This window comes from Gavialis gangeticus, unplaced genomic scaffold (assembly GCF_001723915.1).
Source record: "Gavialis gangeticus isolate Ggan-Ray unplaced genomic scaffold, GavGan_comp1, whole genome shotgun sequence".
NCBI lineage: Eukaryota > Metazoa > Chordata > Crocodylia > Gavialidae > Gavialis > Gavialis gangeticus.
Genome location: NW_017728996.1, coordinates 32,242,229 through 32,265,804, shown reverse-complemented (window position 1 = coordinate 32,265,804; position 23,576 = coordinate 32,242,229). Strand labels below are relative to the sequence as shown.

Below are 23,576 nucleotides of genomic sequence, written 5' to 3'. Positions count from 1 at the left end.
GCCCCCCCCCCCCCCCCCCCCCCCCAAGCACGGGGCCCAGGATAGTTGCCCCAATTTGCAACCCCCCCCGATTGGCCCTTCAGATAGAATCACTTAGCAGGCCAGAACTGGCCCACAAACCATATTTTGTCCACCCTGGCCTAGCTATTTTTCCTATATACTTTAGAAAACTGCACTACAAAAGCCCTAGGCAGTAAATAGTTGCAACTTCTTGCTTTATTCATCTATATAGTCTATATAAAAGCATGACATTTTGCTCTCTTTTTTTTTAAAAACCTGTAAAGTCTTTTTACATGCAACAGAAAAGAGCCATCTGTTATAGTTACCTCATGTTGATGATGGTTTACCATTGTTTGCGATAGAGCTTGACTAATTTAGAAAAATATGCCTGTAAGTGCACATGAAATTAAGCTGATCATTTTACATGTAGTTTGTCACTTAAGCTCCTATTGCTTGTTGAAATTAAATGCCTTACATATGCAGATTAGATGCTTACTTATGAAAGTTTAATTGATTGTGTAATAGGCAATCATTGATACTCTCAGTGTACCTGTAAGAGGTCTAATCAATTGCCTGATGAATCTGCCTATACAGAGTCCAGTGACTCTGACACCAAGACCTTCAATGTGTACACCTAGACAAGAGTATGGAGGAGTAGAGGCTGCCCAAGACCTAACATCCCCTCTTTAGACCATTGAGATGGTTCAAAGGCCAAACCGAATTCATACATTCAGTGCCTCAATGGTTGTAGTTTCTGCCAGAGAGCAACAAATAAGAACTGCTGCTGACTGCCTAATGCTTCAGGAAGGGCATGTTTCTGTTAGGGTGATGTCCCTTAGGCTTTCTCCAGCCAAGGAGTACTCACAAGGCAGTGGGGGCTAGGGTTCTGAGGTGCCCTATACTTGCCTTACTCTGGAGGTTGCAATATTAGTATTTTATAGGAGCTACCCCACCACACGTAGCCCTACCATACTGCCACCAGGCCCTTCAGCTGGATGCAGTTTACGGTCATACCCAGGACCATGATTATGTAATATGTCTTTTAAAATTTGTGGCCTTTGAAAAAAATGCTTTAACTCTGCCTTCCTCTTCAATGTTAAGTTACTTTTCCTGCTTTGTGCTGTTTATTTCTGGAATTTCTTAATGTAGACATTTAAATCATGTTTTCCAATACTTTTGTGCTGTCATGAGTGCCCACAATCTTCAACATTGGGTGGCATAACAAGCACAGGAAATTTTACAGTTTTAAGGAAAATGAAACAAACTCCAAGTTCAGATTTACAAACATCCAAAGCATAAGCTTGCAGTTCTGAAAGAAAAAATGCAGTGTGAAACTGTCTATATTTCAGAAAAATATTTTACACCATTTAAATCTCATGCTGCAAAATTATTATCTTGTTATCTAAAATCCTAGATATGGTCATGGTGAAATCTTAGGATTTTGAGACAGATTATAAAATACTAAGAGATTCTCCACCTGGATCCTTGGTAACTTTTCCTACTTAAAAGTAAAAATACCCCTTGTAAATAAACTGCAAATTTTAAAAAGTTTCTTAAACAAGGAATCTTTTTTTTTTTTTTAATGGATTTACTGTGCAATAACTACTCTGAAAAATTTTGGATATTCAAAGCCCACGCATATACAACAGACATTGAGTATGAATAAGGGATGTATACATGCTGTACAAACTGAAATACACTATAATGCGAAAATGTAATTTAATTTAAATTTCCTCCCAGTTCACATGACAGAAGCTATTTGTGCAAATTAAATTTTGTACTGTTCAGGGTCTACAGTATAATATATTAATATCAAATCAGTTTCGTTTAGTAGTAATTTAACAATTTGCAAACAGCACTAATTTAACACTTTTTTCCTGCAGTTTTTGAATTTACAATTTGGTACATACAGTTTGAGTATTCAAGGTATATATAATAAGAAGCTGAGAAACTTTGGATCCATAACAGGCACAGCTTTTTCCAAACATGATTTATTTAAAAGGATTTCTTCAGTTCTTACTTTAGAGGAAGGCCAATTAGACATAACATTTTGTGTGAGAGAACTATATATATAGAGTAAGAATTCATTTTTTTCCAATTCATCTGACAAGTTGAATGGTTAAAATGTAGTTTTTAAATAGAGCTTTATAGACATTTTGAAGAGCCTACCAGCCAAACTCAGTTAAGGCTAACACACTTCCCTTACAACTCAAATGTTATAAAGATTACAGAACCATTGTTGGCTAATTTAATTTGTTTTTAAATAGTAAAGGTAAATGTTATCTTAGTACTTTTTGGATGATTCTTCCTGTATACTTGGAGTGAAGTCTTTTAACAGGTTCTCCCTGTATCTGAACCTACTTGTATTCCCAATAGTTTAGTTTCCAAGTAGTCCTATGCTTTTTGTTTGTTTTGGAGGGGGGAGAAGGGTCAAATTCATTTCATATATATGCAATAGGAGCATGTAACTGTTTGCTTTCCTGAGATTTTTTGACATCAGACATAAAAAGCAATTTATTAAATCTGACTTACGTTTATGTGAAAATATTGAGTGGAAGGAGGGATGTGATGATATTTGTTTCAAGCATAGAATCATCGAAAATAAAGAAACTGCTTCTCTATAGGGAATAAAGTTAATTTTTTTTCTATAATTTGGAGACTAGATTTACTATTAATAGTCCCATGAGTATTTTATTAATCTAATGTACTAAAATCTCATTACATGAAGATTGTTTGTCCTTTTAAAATAGTTTAAAATCTTAAATATTTTTGCAAAGCATAAATATTTGACAATGCAGATTTGTCTTGGAAAGCTAAAACCTTCATTGTTTCATTCCAGACAGAAAATCCAAGTATGGAGAGACCATATACATTTAAGGATTTTGTTCTTCATCCAAGAAGGTCAGCATTTTAACCTATTTGATATTTACTAATTTTCCTAACTAAACTATAATTTGCAATAAAGACTTCTTTTTGTGTCTGTGTCGCAACAAGTTTTATGCGTATTCTAATACTGCTAAAAACACAGTTTATTAAGATATCAATACAAGTGTAAGCACTTGTTTTAATATCTGAAAATGCAGACTGGGAAAAAGTTTATAAAGCTAAGATTATAACCTGGGTTATTCACTTTCTACACACAGTAATCAGTCATGTGCTGTACTGTGTTACCCTGTTTCAGTTGCAAGTCATATCCTTTTCTCTCCCAGAAAGATGTCTGTGTCCCTTTTTGTGGTTAATATGCAAATAGGTTTTATGTGATTTTTGATAAAGATAATGTAATCATGAACTTGAAGGTGCTTAAACTTGCAGAAACACTCAGTGAAGCCAGGAAGTGAGGAGTGAATCTGTAGCTCCCTGCCACTGAAACAAGTGGTACAGGCCATGGACAGAAGTTACATCTGAAGCACCTCAAAGACCATATGAACGGTCATTCACACCCTATGAAGCACTCCAGAAATAACCCTGGAAAACAACTATTGTTTTGGAAGTGCTTCATTCTGAAGTGCTTTGCTTCCTGTCATCCTGTTGCATGTTTATGCTCTTCTCTTCCCACCTCTCTACTCCCCAGTGAGTGCTCTTATGTGTGCCTGGCTATAATTCATGCTGAAGAGCAGGAATCTGTATCTGTTTCTAGTCTCCTGGTTCCAGTAGGAGGGGTGCTCTGGGATACTTGAGGCTGAATTCACAGAAAAAAGCCAGCAGGTTCTGGAGCCCCCTTGTGGAACCCGCTGTTGGTGTCCACAGCTGACGCTGCCATCCACCTGCTGTGGCAGAAGCCCTGCCCAGCTCCACAGGTGATGCCTGATGTTGCTGGGTAGTATCAGTGCTGCTTGGCACCATGTGGCAGCTGGAGATAACACCTGCCCATAAGCCACTTGCAGTTAGTTGGTGGTCATTCTCCACCTGTGGGCCTAACTGAATCTGTTGGCAGGCAGGATCTGGCCCATAGCCTGTATTTTGCCCACCTCGTCCTAATCATAAGAAAGATCGTAAAAGCATTTTATGAAAATAAGTTTACTAAGACCTAGAGAGAGACTTTTTGGTAGTCTTTTTATTATTCTGCTTTTCTGGTATTATAAAACAAAGAAAAAGCCGGGCTTGCTGCATTTGTGTAATTGCTTTCAAGCTTTGTTTCTGTTATGCAAAGATCTACCCATTGTAATTGCTGGGGTTGGTAGTACTGTGCAGTGAAAGGCAATGCTCAAAGTCCAAGTCAAAGTTTTTTCCTCTGTATATTGTATTAACTTCCATAGTAACTACTATAAAATTTTATTTTTTATAATAAATATTATGTAGCTGTTTTCTAATGTGAATAAATGTGTTCATGAATTTTGTAGATGTACCAGACTAATTCTGAACATGATTTATGATGGTTTCACCCCCAAAAAAGCTAAAATGAGGATGAATAATTTTAAAAATTGTTACAGAAAGTAAGCTGACATACACATTCATTTTTTAAGTGAAAACAAATTGTTCTAGGTCCAAAATAGAACCTGCATACCTACATTAATATGTTTATCAGACATTTTTTTTCATGACTATCAAATGTCTACTTCCTTTAGTTTATCATCAAGAATCTCAGAAAATGAGAGTTTAACTTTATGATATTTTTTTTATATATTGATGTAAATGTATCTTGACACTCAGTAGATATAATTTTGGAAATAGACTTATTTTGTTTCTCTTTGGACTGTAATCTTTGCATCAATATACCAAATACATCGCAATGTTTATACTCTCATTTTTGGGTTGATTCTTGCTGTCAGCATGAAAAAAGGGAGTAAAGTGAACATACAGTGAGTGTTAGCTGGTTCTCTGTTAAAAGGAAAAAAAAGAACAAAATTGATATTAAAAAAATTAGAAATATGACAGCATACATCTAAATATGTGAAGGCAAATGTTAAAGTAATTGAGGCGTACCTGCATCTAAAGTTTTATGGAAAACTAGTTCTTCATATTTGATTGGTTTTCTTTTTCATAATAATATTTTCAGAATTATTTACAGTAAACTGTTGTTAATGACCACAGTTAAGCCACTTACCTTGTGATCAGTTATGCATTGTATAATATAGAAATATTAGAGAGCCTAATGGTGAGATGTCTTTTCATGTGGCTTAATAAATGTCGTCACCTTTTTTTTTTTAAGTCACACATTAGAAATTTTAATGATAGAACAGCAAAATTTTTAATTAAATATTTAGAAATTTTGGGCAATTTTTTTCTCATAACATCTTGAGATTACTCTGTAGACTTTTGCTTTATCTTGAAGAAATCAAGGAGATAGTTTAGTCTAATAGTAGACTTCAGTTACCAGTTGTTCAGACAGCTAATAATAAATTGTACAGATATTTCAGAAGGAAAACAAATTGCATGCTTGTACACAGTGCAGCTAGTCTGACAAAAACATTGAGTTCCTTTCCCAAGTGTGACAAAATGGCTTGTGACTTGACCTTATATCGTATTACTAAATAATGACCTTTTTCCTCTTCTGCAGTCACAAATCAAAAGTTAAAGGTCATCTTAGATTAAAAATGACTTACTTACCTAAAAATAATGGATCTGAAGAAGAAAATACAGAACAGGCAGAGGAATTAGAGGTGAGAAAACATTTATTTGGTGTTAGAGCATATGATATGACTTGTTTCAAGATAATAGAAGTAGGCAACATAACATGATAATGTGTATTCAAATTACTACCCTTCAAATGACCCTTTAGATATTTGGTGATTATTTAGCTTGTCATGGCTCAAACGACCCCTAAAATTATATTGTCCCACTTTAATTGTGAGATTTGAGCTTTCCCCTTGTAACTGTATAAGTCAGAACTTTTTTTTTTTCTTTTTCTTTTTTTCTTTGGGAGGGAGGAAAAAAAAGATTGCAGTAATAAAATCTCAGGCAGCAAACTTCCTAAAATAAAAGCAGTTGCTTACATCTAGCTTGTGTTACCTTCAAAATGTATGGGAATAATAGTTTTTAGTAACTCTGTCTTTTCATATAATATTGTTAAATCCCACTAGTTATATTTATATTATCTTCTTTTCACAATGTTATCTTTTTCCAGACAAAGTCATGTCTTTGATCATTGCAAGTTTAGTTTGTAATTACTAGCAAATGCATGAAATTTATGATTTATAGGTTTTTTTCTTCAATACCTTTCACAGCTGTTTCATTAGTACCACCTCTCCAGTGACTTTGTTATAAAACCCATAAATGCAGCAGAAAAATACTTTTTTTTAAAAATGTAAGTTTCACCTTCCTTCATAACTTCTTGTGGCATGCTAGAGGTTGGAGGCCCTTGGTATCTACCTGCTGATAGCACAGAGCACCAAATAAAGTTGTCTAGGACTTCCCCATGGAAAATGTGCTGAATAGGAAGGTGATATACAAGTGTTTAACCCAGTCCTACTGTTGTAACATCTCAGCTAACATTTTTGCGGCTAACTGATAAGTTGATTGGTGTCTTGTAGTAGTTAAACAAGTACCTGTTCTGATTTTTTTAAATAACATTTTTAAAAGGTACGTGAGCTATAATAAGGCATTGTTTTCCCACAAGTCTTTTGGAAGATGTGAGCTTGCTTAATGAGTATTGAATAAGAGGATGGTGGCTTAATGAACTGAGATTTCTCCTTTAACACTCACTTAGTTTATTAACTTTAAGATAATTAATTTTGCCTTTTAGCCTGGCTGGATTATATTGGACCAACCAGATGCTGCTTGCCAGCTGCAACACCAGCAACAGGAAATTCCTCCTCTACCTCCAGGCTGGGAAGAAAGGCAAGATATACTTGGCAGGACTTATTATGTCAACCATGAATTCAGAAGGACACAGTGGAAGAGACCAACTGCTCAGTATGTCTTCTGGTTTGAATTTTAAAGCATATATACTTTTGACTGGCAATTCACTTCTGTCTCTGTAAAATAATAGAAGTCATGGGAATTAATAGCTCAGGAATAGGAAATGGAGGTCTCAAATTTAAACTCTCCATGTCAGATTCATGCATAATGGTCACTTTGACAGTTCAACTCTGTACTTTTTCCATTTCATAGCATAGTGGATGTTCATGTAAATTGCCATTTTGTAAGAGAAGATGCATGGAATCTCTAGGACTTTTTCCCTACCAGAAGTAACACCCTGCTTATTGTAAACCATATGAATAAGATATATAGTAGTGCCTGTTTTACTTTGCTTGTTGCACTTAATCCCCCTCAGCACCTAGTGTGTTTCAAGTCATAGTGAGCCACCACACTGAATACATTTTTACTGCCTCTTCATTCCCATAGCTGAGCTGCACCTTTCTTTCCTATTTCCAATGAGTCTTGTTTTTTAACCAACCTTAAATGTCTGGCAAATATTACCAAATGGGGACCCAAACAGCTTATCCAGAATTTCTGTTGCCTCCTCTCTTAGCCTGTTGCATATGATTAGTGTGGCCCCACCCTCCAAAAGATGGAACTAGACCAGATAGCCCTGCACCTCATCTGCATATAAATTTTTGGAAGATCCCAGGACTTGTGACTGGAATACTTGGTTCCAGTCATGAGCAGGGATCCTGGTTTTCTCTGTTTTAAAATTGCAAATTCTCTGATAAAAATGCCTATTATCTGATTTTAAACCCCCACATCTGCACTTAAAATGAGGCTACTATATATAGATAGAGGTATCAATTGAATGCACTGCTTTATTGATATATTTACAATTTTAAAGCAATTTGGAAGCCTACCAGTGCCTCAGTATTTTACTTAAAATAAATTCTAAGTACCTATATATTTTGGTATTTGATTTTGGGTTTTTTATCAGGGAAAATCAGAGCTCCCCTGCCCCTTTTGCTCACCAGGATGCAGGTCCAGGCCCCTCATTCCTCACCCCCAGCCTTGCTGGTGCCCCTTACTCCCCACCCACAGTCAGGTCTTCACCAGGATGGTGTGGGCTTTGCAGCAGCAAGGAGCTTCCCCACTCAGCTCTGCCCAGCCATGTTGAGTCTCGCCTGTTGGGCCGTGGAGGACCCAGGGGAAGGGCAGCATGGCAAGAAGCCCAAGCCCACAGCAGGCAGCTCGCACCTACCCCATGCACAGATCTTGGGGGCATGTTGCCCCTCTTTCCCCCAGAAGGGGTCCCAGGAGTGCATGCAGTGACGGGGATCCAGCCCCCCAGCCTCCCTCCCACATCCAGACGAGCCACCTGCAGCTCCGTCACCATGGCTTGAAATTGTTGTCTCTGCTGGGGTCCAGCCTAATCAACTCTATGATAAATCGTGAACCTTTTGGCTTCGGACTAATGTCATGTATAGTTTGCACTATATACAAACAGGTACAGAAGTGTTGCTCAAAAATGTTTTTATGGATTACCTGTACTAAAAACTAGTGTCAGTTTCAAAAGAGGTAAACTGCATCAGTTTTGGATGAACCAAGTCTAAAGTCTGAAGGAAGAGGGGAAGGGGCTGCAGGAGAAACAAGCTGGGGGAAGAGAGCAAGGATTCCCCCAGATATTTTTTTTTTCCTTGTTGTAGCAGTGGACGGGAGACATTTCAAGGCCCACCTCCAAGACTTGGATTCTATACCTGGAAAATTATAACTAATTTATTATTTTCCCTATATAGAATTTAATTATCAGGTCACCTTATCAGGGTCATCCTGCATTTATTCTGTAAAGATACAGATAGGTCTATTGTGCTGTCTTAATTTTTGTACAGGGACAGTACAACTGATGCAGATCATGGGAGCTTTCAGTTGGAAGCACAGCATGCATTTACTCATCGGCATCAAATATCAGAAGATTCTGAAAATTTAGACAACAGGGATTCTCCTGAGGTAAGAACAGCATCTAGTTACCTTGAAATACCTGTAACAGCTTTTGTCCATAATCAAATAGCTTGAAATAAATATTAGTAACTTGGGACTGTTTTTAAAAGTTAATTTTTTTTTAAAGAGCTGGGAAATCATTACTGAAGATGAGGCAACTATGTATAGCAATCAGAGTCTACAAATGCCTCTGTCACAGAGTAATTCTGATGTACAGACTCAGCTTGCAGAAGAATTGAATACCAGACTTACTACCTCCGGGAGTTCAGCCAGTGGCCAACCAGCTTTTTACACTGTAAGTTAGTGGATATTTTTCTAGTTAGTTTAACAAAGAGTAAATCTTCTCTTTATTTTCCTGGGAAACTAATTTTAACTCAGATTCTTGCAATATTAAGTGGTGCCCTCATAGACAGTCTTGATACATTAAGTAATAAGCTTTCATATTTTTTGCTTTTTATTGAAGCTATCGTTATTCATACCAACAAAGCACTGTAACTTTTCATTTCAATTTTCAGAGGCCTAAAAATAATTTGAATATAGTAGACCAGTTTTACAAACATAAATGTTTTATTTTTTCCCATTTTACTTCTACAAAGCAAGCTTTTTTTTTTTTTTTTTACTTAGGTTCTAAGCAGGAGTAGCAATAAACTCCATTCTTAATGTCTCATCTAATATATTTTTCTTTTCAAATTGTAATTTTAAATAAAATTAAGCAAATCAGGAAAGCTAAGTATTCCAACTAAGCATTTATGGTAAGTATGCTGTGTTGTTTGTTAACATTGAGGAAGCAGTAAATCATATAAAGTTCTTTTTCATTACTTCCAGAATCATTCCAGCAGAAGAAGTAGTCTGCAGACATACAGGGTTGAGGAACAGCCTGCACTTCCTGTGGTAGGTTATATTCCAAAAAACACAAGTTTTGTACAGTACAGAACTTTGAAAACTCACTTGCTATGGAACTTATCCTGGATAAAGTATTGAAATTTAAGTGAAATTTGGCCTTCTGCTTCTGGCAGCTATCCTGACAAAATTATAATTTTGGAATTTTAACAGGATTGGATCTCTATCATAAACCCTCCATCTTCCAGGTTTGCACTTTTGCTTTAATGTATGGTTGTAGCCTGCAGGAGGGAAAAACTTTACTAGGTAAATGTGAAACACTATTTAAAAAGCATCTTGTTTTAATATTAGAAAAACAGTACTATATTTCTTAAATTGCAACTCCATAAGGTGTAGTCTGAAACAGCCAAACCCAAACCAGCATTTCGAATACTTGATTTTCCTTTCTGTTGTCTTTTTTCATATGATTCAGTGCAGATTCAAATATCTTTAGTCTGTTTTATCCTCTACTCTAAGCTTGAAACTTTCACTAAGTTTTGTTTTGGTGAAATATTGGTGGAGGGAACATTAAGAAAAACTCTACGTATGGTAACATTTCTCTTGTTAATCCTTAGTTATTGCCTACTTCATCTGGATTGCCTCCAGGTTGGGAAGAAAGACAAGATGAAAAAGGACGATCGTATTACATAGATCACAATTCCAGAACTACTACCTGGATAAAGCCTGTTGTGCAGGTACTTTTTGAATCCTGTCATATAAGCTAGTGTGAGAAGATAATGAATAGTTGCTCCCACTCAGATAACCTTTACCAGTTTGGTGGAACTGGATATCTAAAATATGTCAAGGCTGGGAAAGAAATATGGACATGTCTGTATGGCACATGGCAGCACCACACAGAAACATGCCATGTCCTCTCTGTACTCAGCTGAGAAATATAGCATCTTGGCACATGTGTAGTGTTATACAAGCATGTGGTTGGTGCACTGTTTTAGCGTAGCAGTGGTATATCTCAGATCAACACTGCTTCGCCACCAGTGGAGTGTGAATGAGAGTCAGGAATATTGCAAGTAGGGTTGGTAGTTTTCACATTAAATCACTTTTCTATGTTATTACTGGGTAAGGTAAAATTTTTGCATGTTTTTGTATGTTTTTCTTTGAGAGAAGTGATTGTATAAATTGAGATGTCCCAAGTGACTGACTGGCAGTTTTTCTTCTCTCGATTTTAATGTTTTCAAAATATCTTAAGTGTAGTACAATAGAGCTTAGCAACCTGTGGCCCTTGTGAAGCCACTGGATTCAGCCCACATAGATGAGGCTGCAGCACTATTCAGGAGCAGAGCACTTCTACACTGCTGCGCAACTGACTGCAGGGAGCTTTGCTTGTGCCACCCTATAGCTGAGAGAAGCTGGCATTAATGACTGGCTAGGTCCTGGCACCAGCCTGCCTCAGACAAGTTGGACCATTCTGGCACATGACCAGAAAATGTTGCTGACTGCTGTAGTAGAGGATTAATCATCATTTGTTTTTGTTTCATAGATATTAGGGCTGGAAGGGACCTTGGATGATCATTGAGTCCAGACCCCTGCCCTAGGGGCAGGAAGTCAGCTGAGGTCAAAGGATCCCAGCAAGATAAACGTCCCTTAAAAGAGTCCAGAGTAGGTGCTTGCACCACATCTGGTGGAAGTCTGTTTCAGGCCTTGGGGGCTCAGACAGTAAAGAAGTTCTTCCTTATGTCCAGCCTGAAACGGTCTTGTAGTAGTTTATGACCATTCAACCTTGTCATCCCTTGGTGCTCTCTGGTGAACAATCGTTCCCCCAGATCCTGATGTATACCCCTTATATACCTATAGGCAGCTACCAGGTCCCCCCAGAGCCTGCACTTTTCCAGGCTGAGGCTCTCAGCCTCTTGTCAGAAGGCCTGTTCTCCTGCCCTCTGATCATGCATGTGGCTCTCCTCTGGACTCTCTCAAGCTTCTTCACATCCTTTTAATTTGTGGAGCACCAAGGCCGAGTACAGCGGGAGGATGACATCCTGGGATTTGCTCTCTTTACCTGCTGCAACATTGCATTGGTGGCTCATATTCATCTTGTAATCCATCATGACGCCCAAGTCTCCTTCAGCCATGGTGCTAGCAAGCGTAGCACTGCTAAGCCTGTAAGCGTGCTGGGGTTTTTTTTCCTCAAGGAGGAGAACCTTGCATTTTTCGGTGTTGAACGGCATCAGGTTTTCATGCACCCATTTTCTGAGCTTGTCTAGGTCAGCCTGGATCACCATCCTGTCCTCGTGTGTGGACGCTTTACCCCAAAGTTTGGTGTCATCGGCAAACTTGGCCAGTCTGCCTTTGATACCAAGTCCACATCATTAATAAAGATGTTAAAGAGTATAAGCCCAAGGATAGAGCCTTAGGGGATCCCACTAGTCACAGTGCACCACGAGGATTTACTTCCATCGACTGCCACTCTCTGGGTCCGACCTTGGAGCCAATTTCCCAACCATTGGACTGTGATGTAGCCAAGGCCACAGTTGGCCAATTTTTCCATGAGATGATCATGGGACACCAGATCGAAGGCTTTTTTAAAATGAAGATATATGACTTCAATCTCTTGTTTTTTTTCAGTTCAGTTTTGGGGGGAAAATTACATGTCTCTGATCCTGAGTCTTTGAAAACACGAGTTTCAACTGAATGTCACCATCTGATGAAATGAACTTGAGTTCAGAAAGCTTGTTCTCTCTCTCTCTCTCTCTCTCTCTCTCTCGATTTAGGTATAGATATAGATATTCTCACAGACCTGGCTCCCAACCTTTATTTTGAGAGATACCAACTGAATCAATAGCCTAGAAAGAGGTTGGAAGGCAGAGTAGATATGCACCTTTCAGCTGAATGTCACCATCTGATACTTGAGTTCACAAAAGCTTGTTTTCTCTGTCTTTCAATATATAAATAATATATAAATAAAGGTTGGGAGCCAGGTCTGTGAGAATTAAGCTACCTAAATACCTTTGTGAAACTGGCTATAAGCTGTCCACAAAGAATTCATAGTAACGAATAAGTAGCAGCACATGGCTTCTTCACTGACTTGACCTACTTCAAAAATGAAGTTTTGTGACAAACGTTAATATAATTTAACTGTACCGCAGAAGTTATTTAAATGTCCATATTTATTATGCTTTTTAATGCAGAGACTTCCTGTATTAAGCAACTGAAGAAATGTAATGGACCAAGTAAGCCATATACTGGAGCTTACTTAATTTTTGTAGGATCTCTAAACTAGTGTAAACCTCGAGACCATAAGCAGTAGCTACTAATTAATTTTACTGATACTGGGACTGAGTAATTTAATATGCTATGCCACTTGTCTTATTTTTTTTGAAGTCACCACTAATCAAATTTACAGGCACTTTAACAGAAAAAGTATGTTGAGCTACAGGCTTTTAAACAGTTTTCTCTCCTTACTAATAGGGAGAGTGTCTCAATCTGCATAATGTTACAAGGACAATAGACTGAATATCTTAGGGTACCTCCAACAATTAAGTAGAAAATGATTAATGGAACTATCACTTGTGTTTGGATTTTGAGTACTTCTGCAGTACCCAGTGGCCCAGAAAAATACTACTGAAGCACTTAGTATAACTGAAGAAAAGTGTTCTTGTAGTTGTCAGGTGGACTTTGACTAGGCATTTAGGGGCACAGTCACATGCTTAGCAAAAGTGAGAGAAATATTTGCTTATTTGAAAATTAAATAATTCTTTTGCAATAAGAGTGCACTATTGGCTTATCTTCAGCTTATGGTCTACTGTAACCCCCAGGTTCTTCTCTGCCACCTAGATAATCATTCCTCAGTCTGAATTTGTGCATGCAATTTTTCCATCCTGAGGAAAGGACTTTGCATTTATCCTTGTTGATTCTAATCTACTCACAATGTCTCTTAGACTGTGGATCGTAGACTGTGGACCATTTCTCTAGTCTGTCCAAGTCATTCTGGGTCCTAGCCTTGCCCTCCTCCGTGGGAGCAACTGCACCCAACTTGGTATCATCCACAGACTGGCTAAGGGTGCACTTGAGCCCATCATCCAAATCACTAATGAAGATGTTAAAAAATACTGGACCCAGGACAGACCCCTGGAAGAACTTAGTTGATACCCCTTCCCAACCAGACATCAAGTCATGGATGACTACTCACTGAGCATGATGATCCAACCACTTATGGATCTGTATTGCCTTGGCTTATTGAAAATATCATGAGAGATGGTGTCAAAAGTCCTGCTAAAGTCAAGGTATATTACATCTGCTGCTCTCCATCCCCCATTCACAGGGCCTGTCACCTTATCAAAGAAGAAAACCAGGTTGGTAAGGCATGACTTGCTCTTGGTGAATTCATACTGGCTCTTCCTGATCACCTGTTCTGCTCTTTTTAATAGATTTCTTGAGGACCTACTCCATGACCTTTCCAGGTATACATGTCAGGTTGGCTGGTCTGTGCTTCCTTGGATCCTTCTCCTTCCCCTTCTTAAGGATGGGCATTATATTTGCCCTTTTACCAATCATCCCAGACTTCACCTGACTTCCCATGAGTTCTCAAAAAGGATAGCTAATGCCTCTGGAATGACTTCAGCCTAGTCATAAGAGTACCCTAAGATGATAGTTTCTTTGGTCTTGGTCTTCCTCTTCCTCTTCCTCTTGATATGCTTATAGAATCACTTTTATTGCCTTTATTCTCCTCCCATTATCAGCATCTAACAGCCTGTCTTTGCTCTTTGTTCAACAGTGGTCTTTGTAGCCAAGAAAGATACTAGTAGTTAGCAAGAGCTTATTTTTAATATATCCAAGTAGATGACTAAATCAAATGGTCTTTTTCCTCCCTTCAAATGCTATTTAATCTATAATAATAAGAGGCTTATTCTGTCCGTCTGGAGTGCTCTGATTGGTTGTCTCAGCAGCCAGTCACCATGCTTACTGAAACAACCAAAGTGCTCTGGACAGACAGAATAAGCTTGTTGTTGTTATATCTCCTGCGGCATTTCAAATAGATACGCAGGTAAGTCAGAGCTAGAATGAAGCACTGGGACCTCCTGCCATGGAGCGGGCAGGCCCTGTTGAAGAGGGGGAGGGGGCGGAAAAGCAGTGAGGGGCCCGATCCTCTCCTCTTCCCCGACCCCCCCCAGCTTGTCTGCCTCTCCCATAGCCAGTGGGTGAATTGCCAGTGGACCCTGAGCTGCAGGGGGGCCCGGTGCTCCCCTCCACAGTGGTGGCATCCCCTGGGACCACCCAGGTGGGGTGCCAGTGAGTGGGTGCTGCCTGGGGGGCACTGCCACCACAGACAGAAGCACCGAGGTCCCCTGCAGCTCAGGGGCTGCGTGACCCGCTGGCAGTTCTTTCTCCAGGTGTGGGAGAAGCAGGCAGGCTGCAGTGGGAGGGAGAAAAAAAGGCTGGACCCCTCACTGATTCCTGCCCTGTGGTGGAGCCTGCCCACTGTGCAGCAGGGGACCCCGGTGCTTGTAATTAAACCACTGAAAAGTACAATTTCCTCATGTCTACAAAGGGCCCTTAGTTATGTGTACAAGGGACCTCTTACTCTATGACTATAAACAAGTCACAAGGTCAGACTTTTTAACAAAATACATATTTATATTCCTAAGCCTGTGTTTACACACAGACAGCTTTATGTAGCGTTTTTGAGGGTCAGAAGTTTTGATTCCATTAAAGTATTTGGTCAATGGATAACTAAAAATCCCGTATTTAAAGAAATACTTTTGCAGTAAAAATTTAATCGCAAATGTTTTGCGGGTTTCAGCTAATTCAAAAATATTAGTCTGTCAGATATCTGATTTGCTCAGTAGACAGATTCACTTCTTCATATATTAAATTCTCTACTTCATTTTGAATTCATATGAAGTAAATAAAATCAGAATTATGTCAAGATATACAATTTAGGATTGAAATTAAAACTCCAAAATACTTATCTCACTTAAATTTCAATTTTTATATATTTATTATAAAGCACCTCTTCCTTTATACTAGATACTGTTGAGCCTTTTAACTAGTTATTTTATAAAAATATTCAGCAGCTAAAATCTAGTTGATTGTCAAAATCTTCTATCTCTCTCTCAAATTCTCACAGTTAAGGAAAACAGATGGGCTTTATAATATAGCGATTCCAGTACTATAATGTACATTGTAGTTTATAAATCTTAAACTTTTCCTTAAAAAATAATTTGAAAAATGTCCACTGTATACTGTCATAATAAAGTATTTTGTTTCAGATTTGCTGCGCATCTCCTGTAAGAAGGATACTTACATGTGGGGCATTAGGGGCAGTTTATTTTGAGAGAGATTCATTTTGTTCACTTGGAAGGCTTAAATATCTTTTCAGATTTCTCTGTGTAGATTGGATAAGCCTACAGTGGGATCATAATCCTGTATCTATAACATCAGCTAATGGTGTGATCAGGATGATAGGCTGAGTATTAAGAGGCTTTCATGGGGAACTTATAATGGTGGAAGATGGGTGGATAGAAGCTTGTTCAAACAAAGTGTATTTGATTTAGCTGAAGAAATACAAGAGGGGTTCAGGAAAGCTAGGAGTCATGGAAAGGCTGAATGTTTTCATTTAATTTACTTAGTAAGCTTAATAACTAAGAGATTTAGAAGGTCCCTAATAAGTGTTTTAATGGGTTATACTGGTTGTATCTTCAGAAGCTTTTCATATTTGTGGCCTTAAGGAAAGTTCTAGGTGCTTTTGCGTTTTTTCCAGAATCTGCATAATATTTTTCCTCTTTATTAACTGCAGACTACAATAGAAACGGGTCAGCTATCAACTGTCCAGAGTACTTCTACAGGACAGCAGCCACCATCAAGTGATTCATCACAATCTGAAACAGAGCAAGGATTGCTCCCTAAAGGCTGGGAAGTCCGACATGCACCAAATGGGAGACCATTCTTTATTGATCACAATACCAAAACTACTACATGGGTAACTTGGATTCAAATTCAAAACTAATCCAATAGATAGAAATTCTGGACCTGCTGAAATCATTTGGAGTTTTGCCCCTGACTACAGAACACCCATTGATTTGATTTGATTTTTTTAAAAAAGGAGTAGCATTAACTTTTTCTTTAAAATGTATTGTAGTCATCCAAGTCAACTAAGGGGTTGTGTAAGTAATCTATATGCAGTATTTATATTCCTTCCTCCCATTGGAGATAGTAAATTGGTCTCTCACTAGACCAGCAAAAATTTGTAGGGTGTATACTTATGCAGCATGTTGTGTCTCTTGTAGAACCTAGGAGGTATGAAGAGCAGATTACTTTAAAACAGAGATCAGCAGCCTTTTGCCAGCCCAGGCCATAGCTTGTGACCTGGCTGTGGTTGTGGACCAGAAGTCTTCACCGTACATCTGAGTAGCCAGATGTCTGCACTTACCCAACCCCTGTGCAGTGAAGGAAGTGTAGGTGCTCTGAGGTAGCAGGCTTTGTTATGGAGGGGCTGGGCAGCACAGTGCCACTGATCCCCAGTGCTGGATTTCCCCAAGGCATAGGTTGCCAACCTCTGCTCTAAAACATCTGCTGTGGGTTGCACCATATGAACCCAAGCAGTGCTGCTTAATATTTGAGCAGCTATGCATGTAGTATTTCAGGAGCCTTTGTTATTCAGCTTTGCTTCTCTCAAGCTTATGAGTTTAACCTTGATAGTCTTTGTCACTCAAGAATAAAAAGTGAAGATAAAATGAGGTGTAAGTCGAGGTTTGGATACATTGATAAATGCCAGCATCAGTTAGAAATACTGATTGGTAATTACAGCTGTTTTGTATTTTTAAAGCAGTTATACAGCTTTATAATGTACTTATCTAATAATGTACTATCCCCTACAATACACCAAGCTATGGAACTAGAACCCAAGAAATTGACTGCCTAAAAAAAAATCACTTACTGCAAACTTGCTTATGGCATATTCTAGAACATACTGCTTGTGTGTGGTGTTTATTGTGTGCTTTCAAAAAAGCCTCTCTCAGAACCCCACTCCGTAGCTCAAGCAGCTGGTCTTCCATTTCAATGCTGGTGCTGCAGGTGCCATCACCCTTAATGTCACCCTCCCTCTTTAGTTGTTATTCTCTTCTTACTATATTGCCATACACCAGCTTGGGGAGAGGGACCGTAGTGTTGGTGGTCAGAGACAGGCAGTGCTGGGAGCCAGTGAGACAGGAGGAAGGTTTCATGATGCACACAGAAGCAGTGCCTGCAGCTATAGTATCCCAGCCTGCACTAGGCCAGGATCTTAGGAGGACATAATACTAGGAACACTGAACACAGGCTTCTGCAATAGGATCTGGCCTCCAAACTGGCAGCAGCATTATGACCCTTCCCAGCCTGACTGATTTCCACCTTCCACCCTCCTGTTTTTTCATTGTCATAGAAATCTGTGGCAGGGCACCTTTGGTGCCTGCCACTTTAAGAGGTTTAAGGAGGCTGTGGAGCAGCTGGTAGGTGCTGTGCGGCCTAACAAGGCAGTCGCATGACCACAAGAGGGCTCCTGGATTGAAGGATGGGGCTGGGCAACCTCAGCATAAACCCAGGCCCTCAGAACTGGGGCGGCAGTTGCTGTAGAGATGCTGCTGGAGTAACTTCGCCCAGCTGGAGTACTGCTGCTCCCAGAACATCTGAAAGTCCAGGTCAGGAACTATGGGGATGGAAGGAGGTTCCTGGTCCTGGGGCATGACCTGAAACTACACCCTGCTGGGGTTGGATGGTGTGATGGGGTTGCCTGTGGCTGGGTGGTCTCCAGGAAATGCCACACCTGTGCTTCCCCAGTGAAAGGTGAGTATGGGGTACTGTATAGCCTCAGCCCCCACAACCTGGTAGGTTATCTCATAGAGGGGACAGGTGAGGGGTTCAGGCATGTCGTTGGACACCCAAGGCCCAAGGGATGTAAGACCTAGTAGCCCCAGTGAGGTGGTGGTTTAATGGCCCCAGTGAGGGGGGGGGTGTGAGAGTAAGGAGGTTGCATAGAGTAGGGTCTGCATGGGCGAGCCTGAAGGACTGCACATAGGCTAGCCGTAATGACAGAGTGGACTGTATTTGGAGGGGCCTGAGAAGGCGGACCCACACAGGAAAGTGAGTGCGAGTGGCTGGGTAACCTACCCGGAGTAGCCTTGACTGGCCCATACTGTGGCCAGTGCCAGAGCACCACCACGAGGGATGGCTGGAGCCAGCAGCCTGGAGTTCCAACTGGCCTAGAGGCGAGGCCAAGACCTCTATGGTCAGAGGTCCTGCAGGGGGTAATTGCCAAGAGGGAAAAGGACTTGGGGAGCTTTGCAGCCCAAAATGGGGGTGGAGGTTAGACTGCCTGAGTAGGAGGGATCAAGGTGGGGTTGAAATGTCAGACGGCCATACAGTGAGGTCTGTTGTGGGGCTGGAGCCATATAGTGATGCCATATGTGAGGCATGGGCCATGGTGTAGGGGCAGTACAGAGCCATGAATTATGCCCTTGGCATCAGGCATTAAATGGGCAGCCTCCCAAGCCATCAGAGTTGCATCATAGGCATGGCAGAATAGGCAGGTGGGCAGACTGCCCTAGACAAGTGGGCAGGCCAATGATTGGGCTGGCCTCAGGACAGCTCCCTGTTACAAAATCATTGATGTTTTCTGGCTTTAACATTAAAGTAGATTTAGTTCTTTTCTGTTTTTAACAACACTTTCGTTTTTGTTTTCAAAGGAAGATCCAAGATTGAAAATTCCAGCTCATCTAAGGAGAAAGACCTCTCTAGATCCCACAGATCTAGGCCCCTTGCCAGTAAGTGAAGTTTTTTATTCTGTTCTGAGGCTATTCATATAATTTCAGTATTTAAAGTAGCTGTTTCAAAGTCATGATACTCTCCTTGTGTAGAATGCTCAAATTATGAATTCTACTTTAGACACTTAAATGGGTGGAACTGGAAAAAATGAAATTACACGCTATTTGGGTTAGTTATAAATGTTGTGCTGAAGAATAAATATTAAAAGGTTGCTCTTCTTATAGCCAGGATGGGAAGAGAGAACTCATACAGATGGAAGAATATTCTACATAAACCACAGTATGTATAATTGCAATACCACCCTTATAAATAACTTTAAAACTTCTGCTATTGAACCTTCCCTAAATAAGTGGAACTAATGAAAAATATCTTACAGACACAAAGAAAACACAATGGGAAGATCCACGACTACAGACTGCAGCAATTACTGGACCAGTAAGACACTGTTTTTAATGGGATTTGATATTTTTGGTGGAATAATATTAATAGAAGCTTGTTGAAAAATTGCCACTTATTAAATATGCAATCTGAAATGCCTAACTTCTGAGTTTCTTGAATGTGACACTTGGGGAACATAACATTTGGGAACTTTTTAAGTATTTATCCTGTTAGATCTGTTATCCTTAATAATCTTGAGACACCATAGAGGCAGCCAAGAGGTGGACTGTATGACCTGCAGGGCTCTTCAGAAGCTGGCCAGCCTACCTCCAGACCCAGCTTACAGGAGTTCAGGCTGTGGCTGCTGGAGCATCCATGTTGTCACAGCCAGCACCCAAGGGGTCAACACCACTGCTGCTCCCCCATCCACTTCCTGTCGTTGATTGCTGCTGATTTTAGTTGCCAGGGGTAACCCAAAACTGGGAATTCAGTGGATAAGGGAGAGGGCAAACTGTACCCATGTTAACCCCCTCGGTGCTGGTGCATTAACAGTTGTTCTGGCAGCCACATCAGAAAGCCCCAAGGGCCACATGTAGAGGCTCTAAATTGCTACAAAACTGTATGATCCTGAGTCAGAGTGTACAGAATAAAATCAATTAAATTTTTTATCTTAAACAAGCTTGCAGGCAATGGAATTTTGCTTAAATAGATGTGAACTTCATTTTAAAATGGAAAATAGCTTTCCAGCTTGGATTACTTAATATGTTGGGTAAAACTGCCAATACTAATTGCAAATATAATACAGTTTATAATCACAGAGGGTTTTCAGTGTTAAACTGGCATTATGTATACATTTCACAGTTCCATAATGTACTTTTTCATTTGTTTATTCAAAGGCTGTGCCTTACTCCAGGGATTACAAAAGAAAATATGAATTCTTCAGAAAAAAGTTGAAGAAGCAGGTTAGTAATCTACAAGTTGCTTACAAAGGTATAAGAATTTTTTTCTACATACTCATTAAACCATTTTTATTACTTTTGGAGAAACAGTAAAGAAGGGCCAGGAAGTAGTCAGATCAGCCATCTCAGAATTCCAGGAGAGGTAGCACGAAATCAGCCTGTCTGATCTCCTAGCATAAGGAGTATGTCAGAGAGACCAAGTGGTATGTCTGGAGTGTGCTTTTCTGAGTGTGAAAAACACCAAAAATTAAGTGCATTTAACCAACGCCTTGTGGCTCAGTATACTTGATTTCACACCTGTGCTTGGCAAGTTGTTATCTCTTCTGACTGTGATTGGCAAGTACTGGTAATTTTGCATTCTATGCTATGTCAAACCTATACCACCGAATCTTGATATTCAAGAATGTTTTTGTAGCAAAATAAAATTTGAAATTAGATGCTTTCTCATACTGCAGGAAGGCAGAACCATCTTTTAACCTTTCCACTTTAGACTTTTTCAAATGAAAAGCAACTACTATACATTCTAAAGTGGGTATACTTCATTTTGTTATATATATATATCTTATCTAGCAAGTGTAACATTCATGCATACATGGCATGATTTTCATCTGGGAGGTAATAGTGAGTTCTGCCAAACAATATAGTAGGTACCAGCTTTTGGTATCTGTATTCTTTAGAATGAAATAAAGTAATAGCATTTAAAACATACAGAAATGGATAGCCTTATTTAGCATTCACAAACATAACCTTGATTATTAAAGCAGGTTAAAGTGGATCATGATTTAATTCGGGAAAAAGGAAAGCATTGATTTGTTTTTTCGATGATCAATTCCAATCTTGTGGTGGATTTGTGGGGGGGTGGTTCTTAAAGGTTGATACTTATGGACTGGTTACTATTTGCATATTGGCAACTAAATATATCCTTTGTGCTAAGTTTCATAGGATTTTTGCAAAGTAAAAAGATGTACTATCCATACAAATTAATTTAAATAGTTTTATAATTTAACACACACTTTTTCAGATTCTTAATGTATACAGGTTTTTTAGGTTAGAAAATGGTAAATTATGCATTTCATTTTGTATTTGATCATTAGTTTTGAACTTATGATCTGTGAAAGCTGCAATTTTGATTAAAATTGAGGCTAAATTAGATGCACAACACTAACTTTTCAAGATTTGCTCTTTTTACTAAGTAAATAAAACTACCTTCAGTTCAGGGATAATAAAAGCAAGTTTTATCAAACAAATCTGTTTTTTAAACGAGTTAACCAAGGAAACAGTATTGCTCACTGGCAATTTGACCTTTTAATTTTTTTCCTGGTCATTGTATCATCCATGATTTTAGAATGAGTAAATCTCATGTAGTCATACCTAATTAATTTTAAATTGAAAGTGGAAAACAAGGTCTGCTTTTGCAACACTCAGTCTAGTTCTCAGCTTCTGAAAACTAGCAATTCATCTGAACTAAAGTGAAGAAAATATATTTTGTATACCTGCAGAAGAGGCTACCATTTGTCAAAAATTCAATTAACACTTCTGCAGAGTCAGATGTCAGGTGCTCAGCCAGTAACTCCCACTGTCATAATCTTTTACTTTTAAATTTGAAGATTTTTAAATAGCTGTATTTGGAAATGCAGCCATATTTTTAAACTATCATGAGTTAAAAAAAGCAGTTTAAAATAAAATCTACAGAAGTCATGGTCTTTATTTAGGGCACTGTACTGAACTAAGAAGTGAGAGAGAATCTGCAAATAAAATGCTTTTTTTAAAGCAGCTGAAATGAAAATGTTTGGGGTTCGTTTTAAACAAAATATGGTCATGGCTCAGTTCTAAAATGTTCTATACCAGAGGTGTTCAACCCCCAGCCTGTGGACCAGATCCGGTCTGGAGCACCATGTCGTCCAGCTCACAGGGCTCCCTGCCAGTCCAGAAATTTGGTGGCAGAAAAGCAGAAGCACTGTTCACCTGCTACCAAATTTCCACACCCATGGAGAGCCCTGGGCCTTGGGTGTTGGATCAGTGCCTAATCCCAGCACACGGGGCCTGCTCCACATCGCTCACCTGGCCCAGAGCCAAAAGGTTGAGTGCCACTTGTTCTACACTTTTTAACATACCATTGAGATCTTAGGGGCTAATGAGGACATTAAGAGGGAGTCCACACATGCAAGCACATGCACTTGCAGCAGCTCAAATAAAAGCGATGCAAATTTGAGCCAGAGCTTTTTGCCTCAGCTCACATGTTTGGACATGCACTTTGTTGAGGAGTATATTGTGCTACTTAGGGCAAAATAATCCTGCCTGGCTCTTCCCATATCTGCAGCCAGGGGTAGCTAGAGCCCAGAGCCAGCACCTGTGCTGTCCCCAGCAGTATAAAAAGCTGCCCTGTCCTGACTCCAGCAGTACAAAAAGCTGCCCTGGCAAGTAGCTCAGGGCTATTCACTCTCAGGAGCTTCTGGGGCCGAGCCAATTGGTACCTGGGGAACACTACTCCTTGTGCCAGCTGGACTGCTGAAGCAGCCCTGAGAGTTCCCTGCACCCTCTACCCACTGCAGCAGTCTGACAGTGGGGGTTTCTGCCTGACTGTGACCTGCTGCGCACCTGCCAGACCCAGAAGGGAACTGCACTGCCAGTAGAGGCATCTGCCTCTCTGGGCCAGCTGCCAGTGGGCTGTGGCTGCCAAGTTGGCCTCCACAGGGGCACACTGCTGCCATGTGTGCCCCTGCCCGGCTATCAGAGCAGGGATTGGGGGGATTTAGGCAGTAGGTGGGGGGTGGGGCCAGGTAGAGCAGGGATTGGGGGGCCTCG

At 39.8% G+C, this 23,576-nt stretch overlaps 1 protein-coding gene across 2 annotated transcripts in view; it reads left to right on the top strand.

Moving 5' to 3' along the window:
• Positions 1–23,576, top strand: part of NEDD4 (neural precursor cell expressed, developmentally down-regulated 4, E3 ubiquitin protein ligase) — a 154,038-nt gene that overhangs the window by 97,849 nt on the left and 32,613 nt on the right. For both annotated transcript variants that reach the window (XM_019504263.1, XM_019504262.1), the window contains 12 exons: positions 2,840–2,901; positions 5,498–5,600; positions 6,683–6,852; positions 8,694–8,811; positions 8,930–9,097; positions 9,628–9,693; positions 10,257–10,376; positions 16,433–16,615; positions 19,356–19,433; positions 19,659–19,713; positions 19,811–19,869; positions 20,709–20,774. In XM_019504263.1, the coding sequence (XP_019359808.1) occupies positions 2,840–2,901; positions 5,498–5,600; positions 6,683–6,852; positions 8,694–8,811; positions 8,930–9,097; positions 9,628–9,693; positions 10,257–10,376; positions 16,433–16,615; positions 19,356–19,433; positions 19,659–19,713; positions 19,811–19,869; positions 20,709–20,774 (1,248 nt within the window). The remainder of the gene's footprint in view (positions 1–2,839; positions 2,902–5,497; positions 5,601–6,682; positions 6,853–8,693; positions 8,812–8,929; positions 9,098–9,627; positions 9,694–10,256; positions 10,377–16,432; positions 16,616–19,355; positions 19,434–19,658; positions 19,714–19,810; positions 19,870–20,708; positions 20,775–23,576) is intronic.